A 22,824-nucleotide genomic window follows, 5' to 3' on the forward strand; every position below is an offset into this window, starting at 1 on the left:
TTATTTATCTCCAGTCACTCTACAGATGGAGGCAGTGGGTGAGGAGATCCCCGGTACATCCACAGAGGAGATGGTCAGACCCACCACGAGTGCGCCCCGGGCGCACGGCACAGCTGGAGGTGGCCGCGTGCTGACAGATGCGGTCCTCCAAACACAAAGGGACACCATCGACGCTGTGAAGGAAATTCGTGATGAATTACATCAAATCCGTCATGTAATTAGCGGAATGTGTGCTGTACTGTCTGAAATTTCCACGTCATTAAAAGAACTTGTTAAAAAATGAGATTTGCCTACTGTATTCCTTTCACAAACGCTGCATGACTTGCTGACGTAGCCTGGCTCCCTGTTGGTGGTCTTCATGCCGGGGAGGGGGCTGTGCGTCAGGATCCTCATGGTGAATGGGAGGGAGGCCAGGTGGGAGGGGAACACCATTCCTCAGTGCCACGTTGTGCAGGACACCACACGACATGATGATCCTGCACACCTTATTGGGCTGGTAGAGAAGTCTCCCCCCCGACGCATCAAGACACCGCCACCGGTTTTTAAGGAGGCCGATGGCTCGCTCCACAACAGAGCGCGCACGAACGTGGACGGAATTGAAGCGCGCCTCCTCTGCGCTTTGCGGGTTCGCAAAAGGCGTGAGGAGCCAGCGTCTCAGGGGATAGCCACTGTCACCTGCAGGTTATGGAGATTAATTCAGAACAGAGACTTTGTTGAGATTTCCACAGTCTATGTTGATACTTACCGAGAAGCCACCCATCCCGCGAAGCACCTGCCTGCAGTCTATTCCCTACACTGCTGTGTGCCAGGATGAATGAATCATGGGTTGACCCAGGCCACCGTGCCACTAAATTTGTCAGAAGCAAGTTTGAGTCGGAAATGACTTGCACGTTAACTGAATGCACATTTTTTCGGTTAACGTAGACAAACTCATTCTGACTTGGAGCCCTTATAGCAACGTGAGTGCAGTCAATCGCGCCGATTACATTTGGGAAACCGGTTGATGCTGCAAATTGCCTTTTAATGTTGGCCTGTTCCCCTACAGTGTATGGAAACTTTATGTATCGACTGCTCATTTTTATAATGCCATCCAAAACGGCAGGCATTACATTACTCAGCGATGGCTGAGATATTCCAGACCTAAAATGGAATGTAACAACTTATTGAAACCCACTGAGTGTTGGGCTGGAACATGTCAGCTTAGATTAAATTAAAATTACCTGTCGGCTAATTCCCGCTGGAAAGAGCCGGTTGCCAGAATCCCGAGAGTTGTCAGCACCTGCATATGCGCGGGTATGGCATGGTTCCGGCGGGTTGATCGCTCCAACACTGGGCCCAACTCAGCACATAGATTTAAGAGCACTGCTCTAGGAAATCTAAATCGGCATATCAGCCAGTCATCATCGTTGGCCAGGAAATCTTGATGGTCTCTAAAAACTCTCTCCATCCTGATCCTGCCGTTTGCGTAATCTTCAAGGAGTGCCAGCGCATCCATTGTGAAGTTCTGCATTACGCACGGTCGTAATTCACCTATTTATGTTTACTCAGTAATTACACTCATTACTACACACCTTGTCACAATTAGGCTTCTGTGAACAAATGAGTGCATTTGCTTTACGATCAAAACAAGTAAGACCATACTGCACTGACAACATTAAATTCCTATGGGGTGCCTATAAGTCGGCTACAGGTATGATTTCAGGAACGCATCTATATTTCAGGCTTCTGTGTTTATGATTCTATGGCACTAGTGTCGGATATGATGGCATGATGGCATGCATGAATGAAGGTGAAGTTCATCACCTCACCAGCAGCACCGCCAGTTTCCCGTCTCCAAAATGTTCGTAAGCAAGTTTCAGAGTTTACGTACCGGTACGCACATTTTCCCGCCACGTTAGTTTTTATAAATCAGAAACTTTCCGTAGAAAGTCACTTACGCCGCTTTTTGTGCGTAAGCAAGCTTTATAAATGAGCACCCTGGACTGTAAGCGCTCCTACAGTCATTTGTATAGAGAATATAGAAGAAAGGGGACAGGACGCCCCCCTGTGGTGACCCTGTGGATGAAGGCTGCTTCTGGGAGAATACACCATTAGCTCTGACTACCTGCAGCCAACAAGTTAAAAAATCCAGCATCAAGATTAAGAACAGACAGTAGTTGAACTACAACGTGGCTGGATTGGATTCAAATCTGGGGAGAACAGTAAAAATAAAAGTCTCAGTGAGTTTTTGTACCATCAGGATACTTCTACAGGTAACTGAGCAGAGTGATGTGGATCTACAGGCCCCATTTGCAGAGTGCATTTGATCTAGCTGCCCTGTACCTGAGTTTGTTTGACCAGTCGCTCAAAAGTCTTCATCACTACTGAAGTCAGGGCCACAGGCCTCAGATCATTCAGCTCCCTTGGTGGCTTAATCTTAGCCACGGGTCCTGACATTAACATGGATCTACCAGAGATGGCGCTGGTCGCAGGCTGGCAGAGATCTTTGTTCATCATTAAAACGTAGAAACGGTAGAAATCAAAGCGTTTGTCCTGAATTTGAGTCGAAGCCATCATTAGAGACTGAACCAGGATTCCTCTCATCGTGGCCTTCACACCCCCGACTCTGCCTTCAGGTCGTTACTGTGAAACTTTTCCTCTGTTTTACTTTTTGATCTTGTGTGACATGGGTTTAGCTTCTGTCCTCGCCGTGATGAGAAGCGCCGTGTTTCCTGCTTTGTTTAGCCAGGTTTATGTGGGAATGCCGTGACCTGACTGGAGGAGGGTCGCTTGGAAACGTCCCCTTCGGTGCCCTCCAGCAGCGTCTGCGGAGGGATGTAAACAACCACGATAACATGAAAACTTCCTGGAGGGGTAACACGAGCCTGGCTGCTGGAAGCTCCGAGTCTGGGACAGAGCTGATTAACGGCGATGTGGGCAGGTTTTTAACAGCACCGGTTTTAGCCGACAGGAGACCTCGGTGAGAACTGTGAGGAAACTATACATTACTTATGAAGTGGCTGCAAATTTTATTAACATTTTAAACCAAACTCCTCAGATTTTACCTGCATCGTGTGATTTTATTGTTGATAATTTTAACAACAAACTAAAATCAGCCATTGACTCAGCAGCTCCACTTAAAACAAAAACAGGAGTTGAATCAAAAACACTGTAGAGAAGCCAGGAAATTAATGAGTTAAAAAGAAGCTGCAGGAGAGCAGAGAGGAAATGGAGGAAAACAAAACTAACAGTCCATCATTAAATTTTAAAGGAACAACTCAAAATCTACAATAATTCAGTAAACAGGCAAGAAAACTACTATTCAAACCTCATTACAGATAACAAAAACCATTGATCTTTTAACAGATTTTTAACAAGTCCTTCGTGTCTCCATCAGATGCTGAATGCAAGGACTTTGCAGACCACTTCACAAGTCGGATCAATACTATTAGATCCAGTCTTTTATCTCAACGACATGTTGATTTAAACAGACCTGACACTTTGCTTTTACCTGAGGAAACACGGGAGAGTTTTGTCCTGGTTGATGCAAAGATGCTTGGTCGAGTTTTCTCCCAACTAAACACAACAACCTGCCTTTTAGACCCAATTCCCACATCACATTTAAAAAGATTTTATGTTTTCTTTGAGCCTGAGCTTTTAAACATAGTAAATTACTCTCTTCAGACGGGCGTCTTCCCTGCTGCCTGTAAAACAGTGGTGATGAGGCCCCTTCTGAAGAAGAGTCATTTAGATCCAAACATTCCTGATAACTACCGACCTGGATCCAACTTACCATTTCTAAGTAAAATGACACAAATAAGTGATTTTATTCAATTACATGAGTTTTTGAATAAACATAATATTTTAGAAAAATATCAGTCTGGTTTTAGGACAAACCACCGAGACGCCCTTTTAAAGATCATTAATGAGCTTCGACTTAATTTAGACTCACAGAAACTTTCTGTCCTGGTTTTACTGGATCTTAGTGCCGCCTTCGATACAGTTGATCACCAGATTTTATACTGATGTATCTTGATCAGGAGATGTGGAAAAATTGGCTTTCAGGCAAAAACGTCTCTGGACGCTGACTTGAATAATAAAAAGAAGTTTATAACAAAAGTTCAGACATCAAAACAGGTTTCTGCAGCAAAATCTGGAGGTCCCAAAACCAGAACGAAGACCTGAAGACCTGATGTGTTGTTCTGTCTTATATAGGGTTTAAACAAAGAAATTCCTCAGTCCTGTGTCCTCCAATCATAGAGTTTGCCTATAGGATGCTCATTTGCATAGAATGCATGTTCGTGTGTGAATCCAGTCTGTAGGACAGAGAACCTTTTATGGCAAAACTTGAGTGTGTACCATACAAACGCTATGCTTAGATACCTCAACACTCAGAAGTCTGGTGGGCCTGTCATGTACTGTTCTTAAATGGTTTTACTCGTATCTCACAGATCGCCAATTCTTTGTAAGTATAGATACATGCTCCTTGAGAATCTATGAAGTCAAATATGGGGTTCCCCAAGGATCGATTTTAGGCCCAATACTTTTTAATTTGTACATGTTACCTCTTGGGGATGTCATCAGGAGACACGGCATTGATTTCCACAGCTATGCTGATGACACACAGCTTTACATCGTCGTGTCTCCTGATGACCTGGAGCCAGTTAACGTCCTTTTAAACTGTCTTTTAGATATAAAGTCATGGATGGCAGAGAACTTCTTACAGCTTAACCAGGAGAAATCTGAAGTTTTAATTATTGGTCCTGAAGACAAGAGAGAGATCATTTTATTAAAACTACATAATTTTAATCCCTCTCAGTGTGTCAGAAATCTGGGTGTTCTTTTCGACTCTGAGCTTGATTTTATTCCACACATCAGAAACGTCACAAAGACAGAATTTTATCATCTTAAAAACATCGCCAGAGTCACCCATTCCTCTCTCTTGCCAGCACGGAGGTGCTGATGCATTTATTACAAGTAGATTAGATTACTGTAATGCCCTGCTCTCTGGTCTTCCTAAAAAGTCCATGTCAAACCTACAGCTACTTCAGAACTCAGCAGTAGAGTTCTGACGAGGACCAGAGGGCGGGAACACATCACACCAGTTTAAAAATCGCTGCATTGGCTCCCCGTAGCATGACATTTATCTACGGCTCTATGGTGCGGCTTAACCGCAGGTCCGTAGCGGTGGCGAAACATTGGACCATAGCCACGTCCTTCACACCACCCTCATCATCCTCATCATCCAGGGCAGAAGAGACTCTCCACTAACATGGAGACGAGACGGCAGCGAGTTTGTCCAAAGTGTTGATGAGTTTCTTAAATCCCGGATTGTTCACTGTGTTAACTGAGAAAAAAGTTCTGTTTGTTTATAACCTTTGTCTCTCTGTGTCTCTGGAAGCTGCTGGATTATGTAGTCACGACTCACAAAAATTGAACATTTTGACGACTCATGTCGTCATGGTGAGGAGGTTAGAAATAAAAAGTAAGGAAGCTCTGCTCGAAACGTCTGCGGTGTAATAAAGTGATCAAAGTGATGTTTATACGGCCGATTAATTCCTATCCTATCATTTCACTACTTTATGCATTTATAGAGCCAGCATCCCTTCCTGGCTGTTGCTACGGCAACAATGCTGCTTCTGGCCTGCATGATGCTCGTACATGGTGAAGGTCTGCAGGGTTTCTTCATGTCTGTGATTGGCCAGACGCTGCAAACTAGAGCTGCAACTGACTAGTCGACCAATCGGATTATGTATCTCACGATTATTATAAATGGATCTTATTTCACTTTCAGCTTTGAAATTTTGCATGAGGTTGTTAAGTAAGTCTGACGTGCCTCCTCTTTAAATGTTCGAGCATTGCAGACGTACTTCCGTGGTACACAAGGTCCGCTTTACAAATCTCACATGTATTTAATTTATTTTGTAAGTATAACGTGAAGTTATCCCAGACTTTTAACGTTCTCCGCCGCCGTTTTCTTCCCTAGTCCGCCACCATATTTTTCCCCCGGCGGACTTCACTGTGCATGATTAAAAAAGAGGACGATGTCTCACTCTGTACTTTTTGCCCTCTCTGCGCATGTGCATTGTGCAACTCTCAGCAGAGATAGGATTAGAAGACGATGTCTCACTCGGTAGTTTTTTTGTTTTTTTTTTTGCCGACAATAGTCGACGACTAAATTCGTTGTCGACTACTTTTATTGGCGACTATTGTCGACAACGTCGACTAATCATTGCATCCCAACTGCAAACTCCGCCCCTTTTGTGTAAGCGCTCTCTGATCCAGATGGAAAATCCTGGGTTGAATTAGCTTCTTAGTACCGCTGATCCAGATCCCGAATCTCTGGGTAAGTCAGCCAGGTAACAGAGAGATGTCCAGGTATGTTAGTCCTGCTTCAACATACAGGCCTCTGGTTCAGTGTGTGTGTGTTTACCTGTGTGTCTACCTGTGTGTTCTAGGACCTGAGCTCGTCTCAGAAAAGTGGAGGAAACCTGCTGCAGATGTTATATGACAAACCAAGCCGCTGGTCTTTCACCTTCCAGGTAGCTTCACCTGCCTCCACTCCCACAGGTGATAAGGATGAGCTTACCTGTCTCACCTGTGTCTCCTTCCTGCAGAGTTATGCGTGTCTCAGCAGAGTTCGAGCTCAACTTCAGAGTCCATCAGCCAAACTTCAGCAGGCGGAAAATCCAGTTCAGTTTTACGAACGCTCCGTCTACTCAGACAGGTAACTCTACACACCTGTCACAGGTAACTCTACACACCAGTCCCAGGTAACTCTACACACCTGTCACAGGTAACTCTACACACCTGTCACAGGTAACTCTACACACCTGTTCCAGGTAACTCTATACACCTGTCACAGGTAACTGTACACACCTGTCACAGGTAACTACTCCTGTTCCAGGTAACTCTACACACCTGTCCCAGGTAACTCTACACACCTGTCCCAGGTAACTCTACACACCTGTCAGAGGTAACTCTATACACCTGTCACAGGCAACTACACCTGTTCCAGGTAACTGTACACACCTGTCACATGTAACTACTCCTGTTCCAGGTAACTCTACACACCTGTCACAGGTAACTACACCTATCCCAGGTAACTCTACACACCTGTCACAGGTAACTCTACACACCTGTCCTAGGTTACTCTACACACCTTTCACAGGTAACTACACCTGTCCCAGGTAACTCTACACACCTGTCCCAGGTAACTCTACACACCTGTCACAGGTAACTACACCTGTCCCAGGTAACTCTACACACCTGTCACAGGTAACTACACCTGTCTCAGGTAAATCTACACACCTGTCAGTTTTTTTAAATAAATAAATCAGTTTTAAAAGTTTAAAATCAAACGTGTCTTCAGTCAAATTCCGATGTTTTCCGCCTCATTTCCAGTCAGCCATCTAAACAAGGAATCCTGAATCAGGCCAAAACCGCAACCAATCACAGACCTTCTTCTTTCTTTCCTTAGTGACCTCACATGATCCAACACAAATAATTTTACACTTCATTGGGAATTCATCTTTTACCTCTTTCATGATCTGCTTTCATTTTTCTGTTGAACAGTTTTTGATTTGAACTCGTTTCACCGAGTCATCGCTTCTTTAATGTGGTCCCGAAGATCTCTGCTCCTTTCAGCGAATAACTTTCTCTTTTCTGAATATTCCCTGGCAACAGGTTTGATTAGCTTTAAACATTAAAGGTGAAACAGTCTACCCAGCTATTTAATAATGGATGTGATAAGTGTGTAATTACTCTGTAATGATCCGTGTTGCTCATGAAGTGGCTGTGTAAATGTTTTACATGTTCTTGCCCAAACTTCAGTACAATGTGTCATCGACGGAGCAAACTGAGTTCTATAGTAGATACGATGTCCTGTTATCTAATGAATCTGCAGTTGCTTTAGATCAAATTTACTTTAGGTGATCAGTGTGAAATCTCCAGTTCAACTTTTCGTCTTTCATTATACCTACGAACATTGTTTCTTGTACACGATGAATTTAGAAAACCTTTTAATTTGATTGACATCTTGAAACTTTGCCCCGTTAGTGAAACCACAAAGTGTCCAGATTCATCGATAGTTAGTTGCCGTCAGACCATTATTACTTTTTATTCAGTTCTTTTTTTAACCTCCTCTATCACGTGCAATAGATCTTTGCCAGAATAGAAGGAGGTGTCATCTGCAAACAGAACACACTTTAGAGCTTTAGAGACATTTACCATATCGTTCACATATAAAATGAACGGCTTTGGTCCAAGGTCTGATCCTTGAAGTGCACCACAGGTTGTATTGTACGTTTCTGATTTCACATTTTTAATCTGAACCAAGTTTTCTGTTCTGGAGTTGGCTTGCCGTCCCCTCAGAAGCCACACCCCCAAGCTTCTCAAGAAGAATATTATAATCAGTATCGAATGCTTTCTTCAGGTCCACAAAAATATTTCTAGGATTTTTTTTCATGGAGGTAACTACACCTGACACAGGTGAGTTTGTCCTTTACAGGTACGTGTTTGCTTCCAACCTGTTTGAGACCGGTAACCTGTCAGAAACGGAGTGGAGCGTTTACCAAGACTGGCATACCTGGTTGCTGAACCAGTTTGAACCGGACATCTCCCTTGACGCCATCATTTACCTGAGAGCCCCAGCACAGGTAACGCCATGAGGACGGGGTTAAAAGAACTACCCCTGACTTTTTCTATACGTTTCCATGTTGCCTTCAGGCCCCTATGTCTCTCCGTATATTCCAGCGCTGCATGCAGCGGTTACTGCACCGTGGTCGGGAGGAGGAGCAGGAAATTCCTCTGGAGTATCTGGAGCAGCTTCACTTCAAACATGAGGCCTGGCTCTACCACAGGAACCTCAGGTAACCTCGTCACTGAGGGCACTCAGATGACTTGAAATCGATGATGCGTTCACTGACACACTATGAAGCAGACGCTACAACAACCAGTGTGTGTTTCCAGATTGGATTTTGAGTACCTGAATGACCTTCCTGTTCTCATTCTGGACGTCGATGAAGACTTCAAGAATGATCACATCAAACAGGAAGTCATCATCGACAAGGTACGCTTTATTAGGAAAGAAAATCAGACAGGAAATCTGCTTTAGTCTGAAAGAAAATCACACAGGAAATCTGCTTTAGTCTGAAAGAAAATCAGAAAGGAAATCTGCTTTAGTCTGAAAGAAAATCACACAGGAAGTTGGCCTTTCTTCCAAAAGGAAAGTCAAGCTTGAAGTCATCCTTGACAAGGTTAGCTTTATTGTGAAAGGACAATTAGAAAGGAAGTTAGCTTTATTTCAAAAAGGAAAACTAAACCTTTATTTTTTTAAAATCTGATTACAACTCCCCCCCCCCCCCCCCCCATCTGCAGGTCAGAGAGTTTCTCACCACGCTGACCAATCAGAGCTGAGGATGTGAGCAGCAAAGTTTCTGATTGGACAATCATTTATCAGCTGATTTTAATGCAGAAAAAAATTAATTTTAGTTGCAAAGTTTTAGTTTTTCTGTTTTTTTTTACTATGTTTGTACTTTTATATTAAAATGTTCTGTGTGTGTGTGTGTGTGGGGGGGGGGGGGGGGGGGGGTTGCATAATTGTACTCCTGATGTAGAGATGTCAGTAAACAGACCATGGTGCTTTCAGGGACAGACACGGCTGTTTTCTGTGTAAATCTGTAAATAAATTAATTCATTCAAAACTGGTTTTAATCCTGTTCCAGTTTGTCCAGTCGCTGCTGTTGCAGGATGTTACTGATGGAATTCTCACCCCTTGGATGAACCACGATCAGATCTAGAACAAACACTTTGTGAGAACCTGGAAACTACAAACTTGCCATTTGTTAACCAAAAGCCTCAATATTAGCTCCTCTGACAGCCTGGTGGGAATTCCTTAATATAACCAAGTCTTTACCCGTCCCGTGTTCGTGTACTCACATCTGGAGTCATCCTGACATCCAGCACAGCAATGCTGGACTTTACTCAGTGGAGCAAATGAGGAATTAAGCACTTGGAGGATGTAAATGAAACATATTGGATGTACTCGCTGCACAATAAGAATCAGCAGCGAATTTCATGAAGTAAAAAACAAATCTGAACCAGACTTGGAACTTCCTGTTAGAGTAGCAGAGTTTCTTCATTTCAGCTCTGCTACATTATCAGAAGTACTGGGTACACAGGAATCTGGTCTGGTTGGTGTCCTGGGGCCAGTCTGACAACCTGATGTCTCCAGGAACAGGTGCTCCTTAGGTGGATCTAGTTCTGGTCTTGCTGGACCAGGTTTAGCAGAACCTGAACATTAACAGTCTGCAGTTCTGTGATCTGATGCTGAAGGGAAAACTTGAACCTGATCAGAGGTTTGATTGATCTGGATGTATTGATCAGACCTCCAGTGATTGTGACAGATGTGAGATGAGGATGATTTACCAGGAAAGCAGGTGGAATCTGGAGTTTGGTCCGAGGGGAACACGAGACAGTTTAAACTTTATCTCGTGTTAATGTTTCACAGACATTGTTGAGTCATGATGAACAAAGTCAGACTGACGGGCCAGGAGAAGCAGGTCCAGGTGAGCCAGGACCTACCTGTCACTGAGGCTGGACCTCATGTGACATGTCATGTGACTCACTGTGGTGTTTCCAAAGAAACAGAAATGCTGCTTCCACCTCAGGTAGGACCAGATGCTTTCAGATACAACCAGGTGGTCCTCAGATAGGATCAGGTGGTCCTCAGGTTGGATCTGGTGTTGGTTAAGCCACATCAGAGGTAGCAGAATGTTTGTTGGGAGTACCAAAGGGCAGCATCCTGGGTCTTTTACTCCTGTATATCATCAACCTATACATGTGCTTCGCAGTTCTCTGCTATATGCTGATGATGATGTCATTTTTGTGTCTGGTTCAAATACTGACGAATCAAAAAAAGTGATGCACATCTTCAGTATTTACATATGAGATTATTTAACGAGCGTTAAACTAAATTAAGTAACTATATTTTATTCATGTAGGAGATCATAACCAACTCCGTCACTATTCAACTATCATATCCACAGATAAATATCTGGGATCTTTTATTGTGATCAAGTTTAAAACCTAACCAGGAAGTTTAATCAGAAGTTGTGTGTGTGTGTGTGTGTGTGTGTGTGTGTATATATATATATGTATATATATATATATATATATATATATATATATATATATATATATATATATATATATATATATATATATATCTATTTAGTAAAATCTGACCAGATTTATCTCTGAAACATGTTTTAATGCAATAATTCTGTCCATGTTGTCAAACTGTCTGTCTGGTCTCCAGCCAATAAGAATCTCTACAACAGGACATGTAATATCTATGCTAGGCTTCCTGGTTGGACACAGCATTGCTCATCACTTTCCAATGCTTTAGCATGTCAACGCTACACAATGAACCATGAGATCTGCCTGCTGCACCTCAACGGGACCCAAGCTCAAAGATTGATCCCATCACTAGATCTGCCACTAATGGATTCCTGCTTTTACCGGCTTTCCACTGTTATAAACAGATATGTTCTACATGTCGCTAAAACCTGGAGTTAGATCCCACAGACCATCAGGACTACAGCCTCGCTAAAACCTTTAAAAAAGACCTTAACTCGCTGTCAGGTGGATAAAACCATGGAGCCCCTGTAAATGATGATGACTGTTGTATGTTCTACAGAGCAGGAAAATGATACTGAGTCTGACTGGCTTTAAGCTTTTCCTTCTAAACAATCTAAATAAATATTCAAACAGAAATAAACATGCCAACAACATGGTCTACATGTGAGCATAACAGTCATTTATAGGCTACAACAGGTCTGATGGTCCAGTTCAACTCGTTTTAGATTTATTTCAGTCACTTGTAGTTAACCTGGTTTCACTGGATCAACAAAACTTTTTATCACCAACCTGAAAAATTCAGTGGAATTTTTTTTTTATTGTTGTTTTATTGTGGCATGTTTTCCACTCTGTAAAGCAGGTTTCCATCGGGGACCATAAATAACTTGACGGTAAAGAAATAAACAGAGCAGATAATCTCGCCTGGAAAAAGTAACGAATTACAGGACAAAACTATGACAAACGAATGTTGGTCGGATAAACTTAATGTCATGGAAAATAAAATATAACCTGGAAGTGGAAAACGTTAGATCTCCACAATGAGACCCATGAGCAGGTGAGAACAGGTGCCAATGAGACAGAACATGTCTCCAGGACCGTGTCAGGGGACTCGTGTCCAGATGTCTCCAGCCGTCTGAATCCTGCAGAGATGTTTGTTGATTAAAACTCAGTCCAGCAAATTCCAAGAGATAAAAACTCAGCGAGGAGCGAGAACAAGAAAACAAAGCAAGATCGCAGAGGTTGGGGGGTCGTGTCGGGGTGGGGGGGCTCTACACTACCCTATAGTGTAGAAAAAAAGGAAAAGAAGTTTTTTTATGTCCCTGTGATGGACTGGTGAGCTGTCCAGGTGTACCTGCCTCCCACCTGCTAAATGCTGGCTTAGGCTCCAGGCGACCCTTCATGGACGAAGCGGTACAGGTGATGGGTGGATGGATTTTTATGTTTTTTAATCTGAATATTTCATCTTTGACTTTTCAATCAGCTGAACATTGTTGATTTTTCTGATAAACAAACATGATGAACTTCAGGTGATTGATTTGTGATCAGGTCGCTAATGTCCAGTCACACAGCTGCTTAACTCGCCTTTCAATCATTAATGTTCAGTCATGTATTCTCTGCTGCCCACTCGTCTGTCGACTCTGTTCCTCATCCAGTCCTCCCTCCCTCCATTCGTCCCTCCAGTCCTGTGTTGGTCCCTCCGTCCAGGGGTTCGTTGCCTTCAGACTGTAACTACACATTTCAAGGGAAATCCTCTTTTCTTTGGGCTGTAATCCTTTAAGAACTCTCACCAGACTCCAAATGAATATTTCCCAACTGTAGAGTAGAAGAGCGGCAGATTTCTACAGAAGCTCGGCGCCGGAGCAGGAGAACGCTGAAGTTCGGGTGGTTTGGAGGAGTTTTCTTAGATCTGTTTATTTGTGTTTTGTTGTCAGGTTTTTTCTGATGGAACTGAGACTCTGAACAATCTTCAGACTTGTTGCTGTCGTTGACATGGGCTTCACCGACCTGTTGGACGAGGTGAGACAGCTTTCTGCTGTAATCAGATTACATGAGGACACCTGTCCAGGTGTGTAACCGTGCTGTAATTGGGTGGGCAGGTGGGCGGCTTCGGACTATACCAGTGGCTCCATGTGACCTTGATCAGTTTCCCGGGTTTGATGATGGCAAGTCAGAACCTGCTCAACAACTTCGTCTCAGGAATCCCGGACCACCACTGCAGCCTGCCGGCCAATCAGAGCCTGCGCAACTTGTCGCTCACCTACCAGGTAAGCTACTGTGCGGCCTGGTGCGAGGCTGTGATGGGCTGCCTGGCCTGATAGATGGCTGTGATTGGTCATTTCAGGTGGATGAGAAGCAGCTGCTTAAAGTGTTCATCCCTCCAGATCCTTCCGTAAACAGGCTGGACCGCTGCAGGAGGTAACAGCTGCTTTCTGATTAGACCGGATTGCACTAAATGTAAATTCCCTCTGACATCACTTCCTGTTCCACCTGTTGCTCAGGTATGTGGAGCCTCAGTGGCAGCTGTTGGGCTCGAACAGCTCGGTGAACGTCAGCGAGCTGCAGACTGAAGGATGCATGGACGGATGGACTTATGACCGAGCTGAGTTCTCAGCCACAACCGTTTCTGAGGTATCACACATCATGCTGCATAATTATGCAGTTTTTCGAATACTAATGAGGCCAGTTAATAAAAATAAGGCAGCTAAATATTGATACAACAAATTAACATGAATCATTGTGATTAATAATTAGCCCAGTTACTGTTAATTTATTGTATGCTAATTAGACTGTTGAATATTTTATTTTATGCATAATTACTCTTACTCATCATTATGAATATTAATATTAATGAGGATCATGAATCTTGACAAATCTGGTGGATATATCAGAACGATTATATCAATTCAGTTGCTTCATATTAATGAGGACAATAAATATTAACAAGGCAGGAAACAAATATGGTCATTAATGAGAAATGTGAATATTAATGATCATAAATATCACTGCACTGTGATATTAATTATTAAATATGGTGTATATTTATTAAGGTTGCATTATGTGAAGGACTTAATAATAATGAAGCTAATGAGCTTTTAAAGTTATGAATATTGATAAAGTTAATGAATGCTGCTATGGTGCATGAATATTAGTTAATCTGATGAATATTAACTATCTGCTTCAGTGGGACCTGGTGTGTTCGCTGCGTCCTCTCAAACAGATGATTCAGACCATCTATATGGGCGGAGTCTTGACGGGAGCCATCATCTATGGCGGCCTGTCAGACAAGTGAGTTTCACCTGTTTGTGTCTCTGTACGTGCACATGCAGGTATCTCAGACCGCCGTTTGTCTCATAGGTTTGGTCGGCGGTCTGTCCTCATCTGGTCTTACCTGCAGCTGGCCGTGCTCGGCTGTAGCTCCGCCCTCTCGCCGTCGTACACCGCTTACTGCATTTTCAGATTTATAAGTGGGATGGCGGTATCTGGAGTCATCCTCAACGGAGTCTCACTAAGTACCTTTTTACCTGTCCACCTTTTTACCTGTCCACTTGTTTCCCTGTCCACCTTTTTACCTGTCCAGTATTTTACCTATACTTGAGTAACTGTCCATTTTTTTATGTTCACTTATTTACCTCTCAATGTGTTTACCTGTTGACATGTTTACTTGTCCACCTGATTACATGTCTACTTTTATACCTGTTGACCTGTTTGCCTGTCCACCTACTTTCTTTCAGAGGTGGAGTGGATTCCAACTAAAACCAGGACACTAGTGGGCACGCTCACCTCCTTCTTCTTCACGTTTGGTCAGATGATTCTGGCGGGACTTGCCTATTGGCTGAGAGACTGGAGGAAGCTGCAGGTGTTCGTCTGTGCACCTCACTTCCTGTATTTTGCCTACAGCTGGTCAGTAGTGGTTTCTAAAAAAGTCAGGAAGTGGTTGGATGGTTCTCCGCTCTGTGATTGGTCGGTGATTTAAGATTGTCAGGAAGTGGTTGGATGGTAACCGGGAACTACTAACCACCTTTGTTCTTCTGACCTCAGAGCCCTACAAGGACGTTGATGGTGCAGAAGCTCAGACAGATAGGAATGTGCCAGACCATTTAAACATTTAAAAGTCAAAAGTAAAATTTAAAAAGAAATTCTAAAAGAGAAGCAGCCAGTGACAGGAACACAGAACTGGAGTAATGTTCCCCCACCGTCTGGTCCTCGTTAATAGGTGGGCAGCTGAGCTTTGGATCAGCTGTAAACGGTGGAGAAGAGACCGGTCCATCCCAGAAAAAAGGGAGGTGCAGAAGTCCAGTCTAGAAAAGATAAAAGCATGAACGAGCCTTTCTAGGGCATCACGAGGAAGATAAAGCTTGACTTTACTAATAAGCCTCAGATGATAAAAACTAGACTACTACTGCACAGACCCGCTGGCACATTTGAGGTTAAAATCAAAGACAACCCCAAGATTTTTAATAAAAGGACGGGTAAAAGAGTCCAGAGAGCCGACAGCACTGCTGCATCCTACCAGCAGGTCATTTTTCCCAACAGTGAGGACATTTATTTTCATTTATGCAGAGGAAGTTAATCTCCTTTCATGTTTTAACATCCTGCAAGCAATTCTGTAGGTTCTCTATGCATCGCTCTCAAGCAGATTTTAAAGGCAGATAAATCTGGATGTTGTCTGCATAACAATAAAATGACACACTGTTTTTTAAAAATGGACCCTAGAGGAGTAAATAAAGTGAAAATAAAATAGGGTCTATGATGTTTTTAGGTGAAGCCTCTGAGGAAGAGAATTGCCCAGGATGCACAGGAAAAACTTCTATTTCTCAAATATGACTCAAACCATTTAAGTACTGTGCCGTTAATACCAACAGACTGTTGCAAACGCAGTAATAAAATGTCATAATCCACCGTATCGAAAGCAGCAGTGAGATTGAGGAGAATTAAAACAGCAGAGGATCCTGAATCAACAGTTAATGGAAAACCCTGAAAAGGCCGTTTTAGTGCTGAGACACGATCTAAAACCAGACTGGAACTTCTCATGGAGGTCATATAGTTCCAGATGATCCTGTAACTGAAGCTATACCATCTTCTCTAAAATCTGATTGGTCAGGTGGTTGTCTCTCTCTCTCTCTGATTGGTCACTTGGCTGTCGCTCACTCTCTCTCTGATTGGTCACTTGGTTGTCTCTGTCTCTCTCTCTCTCTCTCTCTGATTGGTCAGGTGGTTCTCTCTCTCTCTCTGATTGGTCAGGTGGTTGTCTCTCTCTCTCTCTCTCTCTCTCTCTAATTGGTCAGGTGGTTCTCTCTCTCTCTGATTGGTCAGGTGGTTCTCTCTCTCTCTAATTGGTCAGGTGGTTCTCTCTCTCTCTCTCTGATTGGTCAGGTGGTTCTCTCTCTTTCTCTCTGATTGGTCAGGTGGTTGTCTTTCTCTCTAATTGGTCAGGTGGTTCTCTCTCTTTCTCTCTGATTGGTCAGGTGGTTGTCTTTCTCTCTGATTGGTCAGGTGGTATTCAGAGTCCGCTCGTTGGCTGGTGCTGAACCGTCGGTCTGAGGAGGCATTAAAAAGTCTTCACCGAGTTGCTCGGATCAACGGAAAACCAGAGATGATCAACAAGCTGACGTTAGAGGTAACTTGTACACATGGTTTTTATATCTAGTTTTTATTGTCCAATCAGAAGCTGAGTTGCATACAATGTGACTGTAGGTGCTCCACTCCCACATGAAAAAGGAGATTGAGTCGAGCCGTTCGTCGTTCACAGCATTTGATCTGTTGAAGACTAAAGGAATAAGACGTATCTCCATCTGTCTGGTTGTTGTCTGGTCAGAAACACTTCCTCACCCTGTCTGCTCACATGTTTTCACTTTTCATCCATTTTCTCATATTTGGACGTACATTCATTTACATGTTGAATCTGTCAGTAAATACAACTCAAATGTACTTCTACCTGTATACTCACCTGTCCTCAGGTTTTCCACCAGTTTTGCATACTATGGTTTAGCGATGGACCTACAGAAATTTGGGGTGAGTGTACCTGTCCACTCACCTGTCAATGTGTCTTATACTAAGGCTATATTGCACACGGTATAAACCTGCTGTCTCATTGGCTTGTTTATATTGAGGCACCTTCCAATTGGTTGTTGGTTGTTCCAGGTAAATATTTACCTGATGCAGATCATCTTTGGAGCCGTAGATATTCCTGCCAAACTGCTTGCTCTGGGCATGCTCAGTTACCTGGGGAGAAGGATATCTCAGGTTTCCTGTCTTTTCCTGTCGGCTGTCATCATCTTCGCCAACATCTTTGTCCCCCAAGGTAGATCGGTTCTAATTCGGATCCTGGTCCCAATTCTGATCCTGTTTTGAACTGAATCTCATTCTAATCCCGGTCCTGATCTAATTTTGATCCTGATCCTGTTCTGATACTTAATGCCATCTTGAACATGATTCTTATCCCAGTTTTTATCCTAAACCAGATGATGGTCCTTATCTGATTTTTATCCTGATATTGATTCTGTTCCAATACTGAATGTCATCTTGATCATAATGTAATTTTTGTCCTGATCTACCCCTCACAGACATGCAGACCCTCAGGACCACGCTGGCCTGTCTAGGTAAAGCCTTCACCTCTGCCTCTTTCACCACCGTCTACCTGTACACCGGAGAACTCTACCCAACTGTCCTCAGGTAAGACCTGCTGTCAGATAGGACCAGAACTTTTTCTGCTGACAGTTATCAGTTTTCTGATCAGTCACATGATATCTGCATCATACTTTCAGGCAGACAGGAATGGGCTTTGTCTCCACGATGGCAAGAGTCGGCAGCATGGCGGCCCCAGCAGTCCTGATCCTGGATGAGGTGATGTCTCTGGTCCAAACTCTCTAAAGCCAGAATGAGAACTGTTGTCACAACTCTTGTTGATGCAGTTGTTTGTCATTAAGCGGCGGTAACGGAGAGTTTACGGAAACTAAATGCCTTTATTGGACACAATTACATCATCGGTGTAGAGGCTGATCCACAAACAGGACGTTCACTAACTCGGCTGCTGGATGTCCCCAGGTACTTCCTGTTCTACCCAGTATAGTGTATGGGGGTGCCGCGGTGCTGGCTAGCTGCTTTGCCTGTTTCCTGCCGGAAACGCTCAACATGCCTCTGCCCGACACCATCGAAGACGTGGAGGAGAAATGGTAGGCTGACAGCTAAAGACTTTATCTTTATTTGATTTAGTTATCATCAGATCATGTCAGAACTGTCTAACCTGACTTGCGAGGTACCCCAAGGTTCAGTCTTAGGACATTTCCTTTTTCTTTTATACATTCTACCTTGGATTAGAATATAGTCTCCTGGTAAGTTGTTTTGTACATTTGTGTGTCATCAGCATTATTATTAGAGTTTTGTAACATAACTCATTAGAAAATCCCGCTAGCACAACGACATGCCTCATATGCAAAGCTGAAATTTCCAGAGGCGACATAAATGATGACATGAAAAATAACGCGTTAACGGCGGTAATTATTTTATGTAATTAATTGCATTAATTTTTAACGCTTCCTCATCCCCCACAGTTTTCCCAATAAGAAGGTTCAACACCACACTTCTTAATTTAAAGAAAAGCCTTTTCCCACAGTTCTGTACTAATATAGCTCCTCCTCCTACTCCCTCTCCTGGTGTTCTGTGCCTGGCTGCTGGTGATCAGCTGATCGGCTTTTCTGTAGCTAGTACTGTCTCTCTTGTTACGCTTGTTTTTGGTTCCCCTGAGAAAGAGCAAACTAGCGGTTCATTGTTCATGAATAATTCATTTGTAAGCTGTGATTATTCTGATAAATAAATTTCATGTTTTATAGTTCAACCTATGCTAGGCCATTGAATGACAGTAACAATATTGTACACTAGTCTATAATAAAAAAAAATTATTTAAATAAAAATTAAATAGACCAATCTGACAACACAGGTCAGTACTCTGTATCGGCAGATACCTAAACCCCAGGTATCGGAATCAATATCGGTGGGAGGGATGTTGAACGACAGTGGCCCAAAGATGGAGCCCTGGGGAACTCCACGGGTTATTTTACAAAGCTTTATAGTTATCTACTGACACAAAGTAGTCTCTGTCTTTAAATAAGCATAATTCTGCCTTGAGTCTGTCAAAATGTTTAAAAAGCAGATAAAGAGCCTTTTTTTAGGCAACTTAGGGGCCAGGCCTTATGTTTTTATGTCTTTTTGTTTAATACTATACTTTATGTTTGCTGCCGTTATTATATTATTTGACTTATGTAAAGCACTTTGTGACTTTTAACCTGTGAAAAGTGCTTTATAAATGATCATTACTTACCTACTAATTGATAAATGTCATTGATAACTGTTGATGTGAAGGTCTGGAAAAGGCTTCGCCTCTCGATTGAAAGAGGGGGCGTCACTGAAAGAAGGCATGGTTTCTTCAGATGGGACCGCCGCCTCAAAGGAAGCTATTGCTTTAAAAGAACTGAAGGACACAGAAGGGACTGGCCTCAACGCACTCTGACCAATCAGATGCTGCCATGTCAGAGTCAGAACAGCCACCCTGACCTTCCACCAATCGCACACGTGGAGCTAAATGTTGTCCTCTGTCCTTAAAAGATGCATTTTACTGTAAGCAAATTTTAAACTTTCAAAATCCATAAATTCAGGAAATGGATTATAAATTGATTAGAGGTGATTGATCGACAGCAGCAGGAACTGTTTTAAATGACCAAACATGTTCAACTTTTGTATATTAATAAAAAGTCAATACCAGGTGAATGTGAGAGTAACTCTAAATGTTCTGATCACAGATGAAGCGATTAAAAAGTACATAAAAATATGAATAAACTGAGCTTGTTTTTTATTTCCTGGGTTTCGACTGTCAGGTTGCATTTCTCAATGCCCTCATTGTTCAGAATTTTGTTTTAAATTTCAGAAACTGGGTGATGAAGTGTTTCGGGTAATATTTTATTTTGTCCTATTCTTCCATTTTCTGACATTAAGGCATCTTACCTGCAGAACTTTGATTCTGAAAACCTGTTTCTTCTTGAGATCATACCTATTTAAACAATATTTTCACAGTACAAACCGGATTTAAATTAAAATATGTGCAGTATTCATTTCTGATTGGACAGCACAGACTGACAGATGTAACTATGTTTGAGTGTTTCGACAGAATACTGGACAACTCTTTTTTTGTTTTTAACGTCTAGCTGCAAAGATTAAAGTTGAGCTGCAGGGCCGCTGCTAGACTTTTGGGTGCCCTAAGTGCAAATTTCTAAGCACACACACACCCTCTTGGCCAAAGATTTCCATATTTACTAGTGAAGTAAATTCATACTTACCGTCATGGATCAGTTTGATTTACTACCCTCTTACGTCATTACAAAATTAGATGTTATATGTTATGGAGTTATGTAACCAACAGGGGCCACCAACATTTTTTTGTAGTGTATGTGTGGAATAGTTTCCTAGTCAAGATCTAATCAACATTTTTATGATCGGAAATTATTTCACACACAAACAAATCACTCTTAGCGCCACCTGGTGGTTGCATGACTCCATAATTTAACCAACAAAAGTACCTGAATTTCCTGCATCTGCTTGTAGTGGAAACCATTTTAATCTGGTGGAATCCAGTACAAATGTCAAATATCACCACTTTTCCTATAAATTTCATGCTGACATTAAAGAATGAGTGATTTTAAACTGGAATGACTGAGATTAAAATATATAGTTGTTGTCAGTGGGACAGTTTTACCATAAAGGTCATAAGAAGGATTAACTATCACTGCATAAAAAATGATGCAATTAAATCAAATTTGTTCATTTTTGACATATCCAAGTTATTAATCACCACCAAGACCAGTCCCCTTATATTGAGTATATAAACAATAAGTCATACTTTACATGATTTTTTTAATGAATAATTATTAATTCTAATAAGTAAATTCCATTAAAAGGGTTAAAAATCCTAAAACTGATTGTTTGCTTGTTTTAAGCAGATCTTAAGTGTTAAAATGATTTATAATAATAGTAAAAAAAAGAAAAGAACATAAAAAATATTGATTTATGATTTTATGGTAGTTTTTGTGGGTGTGTGTGGCAAGGACGTCCCCAAGGGGTGGCCAGGGGTGGCCAGTGCCACCCTGAACAAAAAGTTGGCCACCCCACTGGCCACCCCAGAAAATATCGTACTTTTATTTCAATTTTTTTTTTTTTTTTTTTGTTTTTACTATTAACACGGCACAGCACACTTTGTTTATATTTGAATGTCAAACTATTTCAAAAGCTAATAAAAAAAGTAAATAAAAAGTATTTTAATCAGGCACACAGAGGGCACCTCACATCTAGGGTCCTACTGAAAGGGCCTTAGAGCGAGGACACCGAAGCGGGAAGATCAAAGAGCGATGTTGCCACTGGTAATAGAAAGGACACAATCAGCTCTACAAAAGGCTTGTCAGTAAGTATATGATAAAACCACAAGTACTTCAGTTTAATGGTTTTCTGCCAACTGTCGGTGGGGTTTAAATAATTACAGGGATGATGGCTAGCGCTAACATCTGGATGTAGATGACCTGGAATGAATGGCAATATAGTTACCGTTACATGCGCTAATGCTATGAAGCTAATGTTAGCCAATGTTCAGCAAATCAAGCCATTCATAAGTTAACGTTTGTACACGTTAGGTAGTTAATAACATTATTAACCTTATCTTCGTTAGATGGAGAACATTTCTAACAACCTTGTTAGCTGTCTGAATGCCACTGCCCAGCCAGCTAACATTATAAAGAATTTGCTATAACAGCGTCATGATTTAATTAGTCACTGTGTGCTAACATTATGTCATTTTGCAGACAGTGAAGAGAAAGTCTTCCAAAGATATTACCTCCTTCTTCTTTAAGAGACAGACAGTTACAGGAGAGCAGCACAGAGCAAATGCTAGGCAGCCAGAGAAAGAATCAGAGAGAATGACACTGTGGCTACACCTGGAGGCAACTTAAGCCAACCGCAAATGTTTCCCTGACTTCTACGGACGCCAGTTATACTAGATTTATTTCTCAGAACAATATCACAGAGTTGATCGAATCCTAGACCTTTTCTTGGAGTATAACATTATCGTCCTTTTGCTTCTTCCATAACTGTTATTTGTTTATTACTCCAGCTTTAGCTTATAATATTGAGAGTGTAGTGCTGTGTTGACAAGAATTTCTCCTCTGGGGATGAATAATAATAGTTAAAATGATATCCTGATGTTGTAATCTGGGGGCTGTAGTAACACTCTAAAACTAAATCATCTTATAGAAACAGCAGGCTCTGTTTATTTGCATATGATGATCAATATCTTTTACAGTAGAGGGCTCAGAAAAGCTGGATCCCAACCAGCCCAGGCCTCCAGGTAGTGGACCTGCTCATGGACCAGTAGGTGAGGATGATGTTTTCCTGGTGGTAAAATTGATGTTTAGCAGTTCTGAAAGAAGGTCCTGTCATTATATTTTTTTTATCATAATGACGGCTTTCTCTGTTGTTCTAGACATGTCCCAGTTACGAGCAGATGGACCAAAACAGCCATATCTAAAGGTTTACCCTTGGACTGTGTACAACGACAGGAGACGGGGCTTCAACTATGTGATTCTCCATTCATAAGTGGTTGGAGTATAATAATTTCCATGTTTACTGCTTATTGGTCACACAGATCCCTGAGTGAGTGAGTGAGTG

At 42.2% G+C, this 22,824-nt stretch overlaps 3 protein-coding genes across 5 annotated transcripts in view; all 3 read left to right on the forward strand.

Moving 5' to 3' along the window:
- LOC121654289 (nuclear apoptosis-inducing factor 1-like) overlaps nt 1-1,999 on the forward strand; it is a 24,354-nt gene extending 22,355 nt beyond the window's left edge. The window contains exons 4-5 of the mRNA XM_042008359.1: nt 15-295; nt 1,707-1,999. Coding sequence (XP_041864293.1) covers nt 15-283 — 269 coding nt within the window. The 3' untranslated portion in view covers nt 284-295; nt 1,707-1,999. The remainder of the gene's footprint in view (nt 1-14; nt 296-1,706) is intronic.
- Nucleotides 1-9,635, forward strand: part of LOC121654288 (deoxycytidine kinase 2-like) — a 23,509-nt gene extending 13,874 nt beyond the window's left edge. Inside the window, exons 3-8 of one of the 2 annotated variants that reach the window (XM_042008358.1) lie at nt 6,438-6,521; nt 6,597-6,706; nt 8,489-8,636; nt 8,734-8,849; nt 8,950-9,049; nt 9,358-9,635. In XM_042008358.1, coding sequence (XP_041864292.1) covers nt 6,438-6,521; nt 6,597-6,706; nt 8,489-8,636; nt 8,734-8,849; nt 8,950-9,049; nt 9,358-9,396 — 597 coding nt within the window. In that variant the 3' untranslated portion in view covers nt 9,397-9,635. Of the gene's footprint in view, nt 1-6,437; nt 6,522-6,596; nt 6,707-8,488; nt 8,637-8,733; nt 8,850-8,949; nt 9,063-9,164; nt 9,293-9,357 lie in introns of those variants that run through there. The other variant, XM_042008357.1, reaches the window with a different exon arrangement.
- A 2,957-nt stretch (nt 9,636-12,592) lies between these two features.
- On the forward strand, nt 12,593-20,251 carry oatx (organic anion transporter X). 2 transcript variants are annotated; one of them, XM_042008356.1, is made up of 16 exons: nt 12,593-13,002; nt 13,092-13,137; nt 13,218-13,385; nt 13,463-13,536; nt 13,620-13,749; nt 14,303-14,406; nt 14,476-14,630; nt 14,853-15,021; nt 16,615-16,738; nt 16,816-16,931; nt 17,079-17,133; nt 17,263-17,422; nt 17,685-17,793; nt 17,886-17,964; nt 18,166-18,293; nt 19,480-20,251. In XM_042008356.1, the coding sequence occupies exons 2-16, from the start codon at nt 13,111-13,113 to the stop codon at nt 19,625-19,627; spliced, it is 1,746 nt and encodes a 581-aa protein (XP_041864290.1). In that variant the 5' UTR covers nt 12,593-13,002; nt 13,092-13,110; the 3' UTR covers nt 19,628-20,251. The 2 variants fall into 2 exon arrangements, with proteins under 2 accessions (XP_041864290.1, XP_041864289.1); XM_042008355.1 differs by having other exon boundaries at nt 12,595-12,827; nt 13,053-13,137.
- Nucleotides 20,252-22,824: the final 2,573 nt, after the last annotated feature.

This window comes from Melanotaenia boesemani, chromosome 15, assembly GCF_017639745.1.
Source record: "Melanotaenia boesemani isolate fMelBoe1 chromosome 15, fMelBoe1.pri, whole genome shotgun sequence".
Lineage (NCBI taxonomy): Eukaryota > Metazoa > Chordata > Actinopteri > Atheriniformes > Melanotaeniidae > Melanotaenia > Melanotaenia boesemani.

Excerpts from the sequence above, each read along its gene's own strand:
- oatx (XM_042008356.1), top strand. The coding sequence starts at position 13,111 with ATGGGCTTCACCGACCTGTTGGACGAG. Across the intron at positions 13,386-13,462 it reads ACTTGTCGCTCACCTACCAG|GTGGATGAGAAGCAGCTGCT; the intron begins GTAAGCTACTGT and ends TGGTCATTTCAG. Across the intron at positions 14,407-14,475 it reads TATGGCGGCCTGTCAGACAA|GTTTGGTCGGCGGTCTGTCC; the intron begins GTGAGTTTCACC and ends TTTGTCTCATAG.